The sequence below is a fragment of the Falco naumanni genome, chromosome 10 (assembly GCF_017639655.2).
Source record: "Falco naumanni isolate bFalNau1 chromosome 10, bFalNau1.pat, whole genome shotgun sequence".
Taxonomy (NCBI): Eukaryota; Metazoa; Chordata; class Aves; order Falconiformes; family Falconidae; genus Falco; species Falco naumanni.
This window is the reverse complement of record NC_054063.1, coordinates 32,037,182-32,045,187: the sequence shown is the minus strand read 5'-3', so window position 1 is coordinate 32,045,187 and position 8,006 is coordinate 32,037,182. Positions and strand designations below refer to the sequence as shown.

The window sequence follows — 8,006 nt, the reverse complement described above, 5'->3', positions numbered from 1 at the left end:
CCAGGCTGGCTCAGCCTCCGGATTGTGGTTGTTCTGCTTCCAGCTGTAGAAGAGATGGGTTTCACCCAGGCGGTGCCACACAGACTCTGACTTGTGCAGGAATAGAAGAGCTGCTTCATTCCACGAGGGTGGATGGAGGGTGAGAGGTGCCGGCTCCATCCTGGCCACTCAGAGGGTGTCCCAGGCTCAACATGCAAAGGGTGAGAGATCTGCATCTGCTGCACAGCTCCGACGGCCAGGGCCCCACAGCACAGCCGAGCCTTGGGCTGACAGCCTTGGTGAGGATGGGAGCAGATGGGACAGGGCAACAGAGGTGCTGAGCTGGTGGGATCAGCATGAGATAACACCCCTGAGGAGCTGAGAAGCAAATGAAAGCTTCATTTTTAAGCCCATTTTATATGCTCACAGCTTGCTTTCTCCCCCCGCCCCTCCTCCCCCTTTCTATTTAAACCAAGGCTTACACAGCTGGTCCAGCTTTGGGGCCGCTGGTGCAAAGCAATGCAGCTGCTGAGCCCCGGGGGGTGGGGGGAGCTGCAGCCAGGGCATTCTGGTGGTGGGAGGCTTTCTGCCCCGCTGCCTGTGAGATGCCACACGCCCGAAGGGCCCTGGGGAACATCCAAGCAGAGATGTCACAAACCAGCCCCTCGTGCCAGCCCAGCAGCACCTGCACCATCCTCCCTGCCTGCGTGCCCCAGCTCCTGCTCCCTGCCAGGACATGCGATGAGGGGACAAGCTGAGGCTGGGAAGGGCTGAGCACCTTGCAGGAGAGTCCTGCTGCCCAGGGCCAGGAAGGATGGATCTACTGTGGCCATGTCGCACCCCAAGAGTGGGTGTAAAGTCCTACCTCTGCCACCAGTGGGGTGGAGAACCTGGCAGGCAGCAGGCAGCCCTGCCAGAGAGCATCCCCCAAATAAAGGCACCAGGCGAGGGACCCCCCTCACCTCCCCAGGCAGTGCGGCAGCCCCCAGCAGACCTGCCCTGCCAGCTGGCCCCAGCAGCCAGAGCTCCTGCCCATCCCTGTACTTGCCTGCTTGGGCATCTCCTGTCTCGAAGCCCAAATCCCTGCCATTGTAGAGACTGGAACAAAAAAGTCCCAGTCTTAACAAGCCTGCCCAGATTTGGGGTGACATCAAAGTGCAAAGCTGCTTCCAGGGAAGTCCAAGCACCACAAAAGGTTGGAAATTTGAAGGTCACTGGCCAGGGCGGGTGGAGGAGCCCAGGGCATCCCCGTGACACTATCCCATGATTGGCAACGAGACCCAGCTGCTTCCCAGCTCCAGGACAGCCACTCTGCCTCCCTCCGATGCCCAAACATCCCAGCAAACATCCACAGGGATAATATCCCTGGATACAAACACTGCCCACACCCCCTGGGAGGGGAGCCAGCCCTGGTGTACCCCTGCAGCCAGGCTGGGCTGGGGCTGGGGGCTCGGACACATCCCTCTGCTCCCCCTCGTGAAAAATAACCAACCACCAGCAGCTGGATTCACTTTTTATTAAACTGCCCAGAACAAAAGGAGGAGAAAGCAAAGCCTGCCCAGAGGCCATCCCGGCACTGGCACTCATGCCTTCCCCACCAGGAAAAGGGGATTCTCCTCTGGGACAAACCCCCTCAGAGGGTATTTCAGCTTGACCTAAGAGTTAAAAGGTCCCTTTATTGGGAGGGACGGGGGGTGGGGGGTGAAACAGAGCTCCTACCGCTGTCAGAGCCTGGTCCAGCTTCCTTGCGGATGAGGCAGGATGGGCATCGGCTGCACCGGGAGCGTCAGCTGGAAACAGCCCTGCAGGCAGGGCTGCGGGTACCACCCCACACCCAGAGGGCTCCTCCTGCCCCTGATGGCCCCAGCAGCACTGAGCACAGCCCCAGGGAGGCAGCGAGGGCCAGGCACCTTGCTGGGCTGCCAGCCGGAGGACAGGCCGTGAAGGGAAGGGTGATTTTAGCCGATGCCCTCATCCGAGCCAAGCCCTTCGCAGTGGCTCTGTTTGGCTCGGGGAGGCTCTCCCTGGGGCCGTGCCCTCAGCACAGTCTGGGCTTGTCACGAGGAAGGTCTCTGGCTGGCCTGGAGTCCAGCTTCCCCTGGCAATGGGACACAGCACCCAGCAGCCCAGCAGCCAGCTCAGCCTGGAGGACCTACCAGCAGCCAGGTGAGGTGTGCTGGTGGGTAAGCAGGTGAACGGACGGACCTCCAGCTTCCAAGAGTACTGACCAGCCATGAGGCTGAGCTGAGACCTGGCAGGCTGGTGACGGGAGGTACAGTGCCACAGAGCTGTCCCTGCGTGCCAGGCAGCAGGGGTCCCCTCCCTCCTGCCCACCCACCAGCTGCAAACTGCTGCGTGGCACCCACTGACCTGCCCTCCATGCCAAGGAACAACGTACAGGTCCCCAACCCTGCAGGGCTCGCCGACATGGGCTGTGCTTTTGATACGCTCCCAGCAAGTGCAATCCAGCCCTTGCAGCAAGAGGCATGTGCTGGCAGCAGCCATAGCTGAGGGTGGCCAGGGCGGGAGGGCAGCAATGCCCCCGTTTGGGGAGCAGGGAGGTGGGAAAGCAAACCTACAGCTTGCTGGCCTTCTTGTCACGAGACCTCTTGCCAGACCAAAACACTCGAACCTACTTGGGAGGAAAAAAAAAAACCAACAAACCCAACAAAGAAAAACTAACAATGTCATTCAGTGCCTGCAAAAAAGGATTGATTATTTCTCAACAGGCTTTAAAGGCTCCTGCTGGACCCTGCGTGGGGCTGGCTGCCAGCTGAAAGGGGAGAGGAACAGAAGAAATGAGAGCAGTAAGAAGGACCTGACATCTCTGTTCTTAATTTATCATCATAGTAAGACTTGAGCACCGAGTACAGCTCGGCACGTGCTCCTAGATGGATTTCCTCCGCAGCTGGGGGTGTTGCCGGCAGCGAGGGCTGCTGGATGATAAAGTGCTCCCAGGGGAAGAGCCGGTCTGACCCCGCGTGCTCAGGGAGACCTCGTCGATTTTGTAGGAAATGGAGTTGTAATACACAGGGTTGGTGTGGCAGCTCAGGGTCTCGGGGTGGGAGGGCACCGGGCTGCTGCACAGCTGAGGTCTGTAGCACAGGCACGTGCAGAAGGAGGGGACCGCGGCCGCTGAGTTGGCCGACTGGCGCCGCTGCCTCTCCGCGTCCTCCTGGATCAGTGGGATGAGGTTCATCTGGCTCGTCCTGTCCTCCACGGGGAGAAAAATGGCGTTGCTGCTCCGGCTGTCCTCTTTCGGCTTGAGGTGGATGTTGTTCCGAGCTCTCCTCAGTGAGGCTCGCTCTTCAGCATCCCGCCGCTCGTCCTCCGAGTTCATCGTCAGGAACCGCAGCACCACCAGGTTGAGGAAGGCGCCGATGACGGTCAGGCCCACCAGGATGTACATGAAGCTGAAAGCCACGTACGGGGGCTTCTTTTGCAAAGCCTCGTTCTTCTGCAGAGCCACAAAGTCTCCAAAGCCAATAGTGGTCAAGGTGATGAAGCAGTAGTAGTAGGCATGAAAGAAAGTCCAGCCCTCAAAATAAGAGAAGGCTGCCGCGCCAATGCACAGGGTCCCCATGCAGGACAGAAAGCCGACCAGGACCATGTTCTCCATGGAAACATTGGTCGTCCTCATGCCCAGACACTTCTTGATCTTCTTCAGTAGCAGCCGCACAACAGTGTTCATGCGCTCCCCCAGGCTCTGGAACATGACCAGCGTCAGAGGGATGCCCAGGATGGCGTAGAACATGCAGAAAACTTTGCCAGCATCCGTGCCCGGGGCGGCGTGCCCGTAGCCTGCGAAGGAAAGAGGAAAGGCAGGCGTCAGCCCTCACTGGGGCTTCCAGCAGGGCTGGCCTGGGACCAAGAGGAGCAGAAGAATGGGAGGTAAATGGAAAATGAATTGGTAACAGATCTGCAGGCAGTGCTAAGGGGGCCACGGGATGCCACATCCTTTGGGATGATGGCACGTGGCAGTATCATGTAGGCAGAGCCTGATTTGGCCTCCAAAGAGAGAAGGTACTCTTCTGAGAGCCCCTGAGATTGTATGAGGTCATGGAGGCCAAGAGGAGCCCTGGAGCTCGACAGGGGATCCGCGAGCCTTCTGCAGCTCACAAGCAATTTAGAGGCAACGACACCATGCCAGCGCCGGGTCTGCAGGGCAGCCCGAACCCCCGCAGCGAGGGAGGACGGAGGCTCCGCAGGATGCTGAGGCCAAGACCCTGCAGGCAGGTATGCACCCAGCCAGGCCCATCCACCACTGCCCTCGCAGGGCCATCGTCACCTCCCCAGCACTCGCCCCCACCCCTACTGTCCCCTGAGCCCTCCAGTACCACGTGCATCTTTGACTCTCAGCTGTGCGACCATCTTCTGCGTGGCCTGTGGGACAGGAGCTACAGGGCCCTGCGCTATAGGGTTGGTCCCCGCAGGAGCAGGGGGACTTCTGCAGAGCAACTTCGGATTTACACCAGCATCACTGAGACTCAGACCTCAGTTCACTGCCAGACTGCTGGTGAGGAGGGGTTGTGCTGTTTTAGATGCAGGGAAGTATTTAAGTCACCACAGCCCTGTCAGCCCTTGTCCCAGGGACAAGGAGCTCAAGAAGGACAAGGTTCTCCTCGAACGCCTTCTGAGATTTAATTTCCCCACCTTGCTCCAAGTTTCAGAGCTGTGACTCAAGGACGCGCACAATTATACCATGAGTCGTAATGAGGTATTCACCGCAGCCTTCCGGACTCCAGTGATGCTGCACGCACCTCACTTAATTATAAAAGCTTAACAGAAATCGGTGGCCTCTGAACCTAAGCGGATGAGTAACTCAGTGCAAGGGAGTCATGCAGCGTGGGGAGTAACGGCATCCAAAGGCATCCAAGCCTTTCTTTTGACTTTCCATAAGAAACTACCAGGGCTGGAAACTTCCTTTCTGAAGGTGCCTGCAGAACAGCACCAGCTCCTTCCCGTGCTGCTGCACGGCCTTTTGCAAACAGCTGATTATATTTTCACTTTTTGCAGGCATTTGTGTGACTTTTGTGTGAAGTACGTGGAGGACAAAAACACCCTCTTTATTTCTCAGTCTTGTTCGAAGCTGTGACTTGGCTTCACCTCCACCTCTGATGACTGTGGATTTCCAAGACTCTTAGGGAAGCTGGTAGCACAGAGTGATGGGACAACCAGAGGCTGATGACCACGTTGTCCCCGGCCCCTGAGCACACCTCTTGCCCCAGGACACTCCTGCACTGGGGCAGGGCTGAGAGGCTGAGGACAGCGTTATCCTCGACCACGCTGTGCTCTAAACCGCAAGCAGGCAGGCAGGGACCAGTTTCTGCTGTGTCTGTTCATAAACCAACACAATCAAAAATGATAAACTTAATGCCTGCATGCCACATTTCACAGAATACAGAGCAGACATGAGACTGCAGTGGCAAAAAAAACCCCAGATAGATCCAAGCTTATAACCGAAGGCAATTATCAGGTCCTAGGCTACAAGATAATACAGTGACAGCAGTGAGGAGGTAAATATAATGATCCAGAAGAGCAGTAAGTGGAAAAACAGTTGTTGTACCCTGAGAGACTGCTGAAAGAGCATTTGACTGATGCTTTCAAAATGACAATGGGAATTAGAAAGAGTAAACACAGCTACATTAACATTAAAACTGAGATTTGGAGCACAGCCCAATATAAAGAGATCTGACATGCCAGTGTTTTGGAAATACGGCACCTGGGCTGAGATGATTTATCGCACAGGGTGTGTGAGAAGTGTAGCAATTGTTTGTCACACTCCACAGACAAATAATGTAAATGAAGCTATAACCTGTCACGCGACGATGGAGGTTTTCACTGAAGCCATCCATCCTACCCTCCTGCTGGGGCCTGACATTAGCCGTGCCCTGAACCCATCGCTGTTTGCTGGCCACGCGTGTTGCCAGCTGCACACACACACACGCCCCCGCCACATCTTGTGGGGGCACACGGAGCCCCCCCAGGGCAGGGCCTGCAGGGTACCTGCCCCTCCACCACCTCTGGTACCCTGGTTGATCCCACCAGCCCTTGTCCTGCGGGATGATGCTTTCAGACACCAGATGTATTTCACCCATCCCAAGCCCCTCGGTAAGGCTGAGCCCCGTCCTGCGGATGAGGAGGTGGCTGCCAGCTGTGGAAGGGCAGGATTCGACCTCAGGGTTCCCGTCTACAAAACATGCCTGCTGACCGAAATCGCAGCACAAGCAATGACATGAGCACAGGATCCTGTGCCTGTCTACCCCCAGAGGATGCTCAGGGTGCATGGATTAATAAAAGTGGATTAATTAAACAATGCTCAACTCCCATGTGGCTAATCTCACCTAGAATAAAGGCAATCTTCATTCAATTTAGTTTCTTTCTCGAAGCAGGGCAAACCAAGACGTTAGGCTCTAGTATGGGTAAGTGTGTCTACACGGGGGTTTCAATCCTCCCCTCCAAGCTAATCGCCACCCATCTCTCCGCAGGTTCCCGTGCAGGCAGAGCGAGGTTCGGTGTCTGGTGGCTGCCTTGGCACCCTGAAGTGGTCTCATACAGCCAAACATCTAAGAGTTTTCAGCTGGCAAAGAAGCCAGCCGTTCTCATCCAGCTCTTCAGCCCGGCTGGCTGGCTACAGCGCTGCACAGAGGACAGACGCGGCTCCCACCTCTGCCCTCCTACCACCCCTGCCAACTTCTGCAGCTGCCTGCCCCAAAGGTGCCTGCTGCCACCTCCCCGGGACAACCTGCACGTCACATCTCATGGCCCCAGACACAGCAGCACCCTGGCATCCCCCAGAACTGGGTGGCCCCAGCCTGCCTGCGGGTCATCTCTCGCACCGCTGGGCACCGGGGTCCTGCAGGGTCAGCGCTGGTGTCCCAGGGGAGAGGTGTCCCAGCCTTGCAGGGGTGAGACCTGGCGCTCCTGTGCAGGCATTCCCCGCGGGCTGGGCTGGGGCACCCAGCGGTGCTGGGGTGTGGGAGGCAGTGGAGGTGCAGAGGTGTGGGGATGGAGGGAAATAGGGGTGCAGGGCCGAGGGGATGATGGGGTGCAAGGCTGCACGGATGATGGGGTGCAGGGCTGAGGGGATAACGGGGTGCAGGGCATGGGGATGATGGGGTGCAGGGCTGAGGGGATAATGTGGTGCTGGGCATGGGGATAATGGGGTGCAGGGCTGAGGGGATGACGGGGTGCAGGGCTGAGGGGATAATGGGGTGCAGGGCTGAGGGGATAATGGGGTGCAGGGCTGAGGCGATAATGGGGTGCAGGGCTGAGGGGATGACGGGGTGCAGGGCATGGGGATAGCGGGGCGCAGGGCACTGGGATAACGGGGCGCTGGGCTGCGGGGAGGGGGAGGTGCGGGGAGGGGCACGGCGGGGCGCACGCCGGGCTGCCGGCACTCACCGATGGTGGTGATGACCGTGATGGCGAAGTAGAAGGAGCCGGCGAACTTCCACTGCCGGCCGGCGCGGTGCGGCTCGGCCTGCAGCACCAGCCGCTCCAGCTCCCGGTAGTCGTCGGCGGAGAAGCGGTACTTCCTCCGCAGCTCCCCGCGCTTCTGCTCCAGCAGCCGCTTGCGGCCGCTCTCCGCCTCCGACTCCAGCGCATCGAAGACGGCGGCGCCCACCAGCAGGTAGGAGAAGATGCAGAGGATGAGCGCGGCCGTGCGCAGGTTCTGCCGCTTCATGGCGAGGGGCGGCCGCGGCGCCTCAGCCCGGGCTCCGCATGGCCCCTCGCCCGCCGCGGGCCCCGCCGCGCCCCCCGTGCGCCCCGCCTGCGCGCCCGCGCACCGCCCCTGCGCGCACCGGCCCCGCGCACCGCCCCCTGCGCGCACCGGCCCCTGCGCGCACCGGGCTGCGCGCTCCCGGCAGGAGGAGCCCCCCGGGCCCTCGCCGCCCCCTGCCCGGGACAGGGACCCTGGCAGGGCACGGAGCCACGGGCGGCCGGGGCACCGGGGGGCTCTGCCCCTGCCCGCCGGGGTACCGGGGGGCTCCGCCCTCGCCAGCCGGGGCACCGGGGGGCTCTGC

The 8,006-nt window shown here is 59.6% G+C and overlaps 1 protein-coding gene across 1 annotated transcript; it reads right to left on the bottom strand.

Moving 5' to 3' along the window:
* Nucleotides 1–1,488: 1,488 nt before the first annotated feature.
* Nucleotides 1,489–7,727, bottom strand: KCNK15 (potassium two pore domain channel subfamily K member 15). The gene is made up of 2 exons (XM_040608750.1): nucleotides 7,384–7,727; nucleotides 1,489–3,780 (listed from the first exon to the last, which is right to left on the bottom strand). The coding sequence occupies exons 1-2, from the start codon at nucleotides 7,664–7,666 to the stop codon at nucleotides 2,867–2,869; spliced, it is 1,197 nt and encodes a 398-aa protein (XP_040464684.1). The 5' UTR covers nucleotides 7,667–7,727; the 3' UTR covers nucleotides 1,489–2,866.
* Between the last annotated feature and the right edge of the window lie 279 nt (nucleotides 7,728–8,006).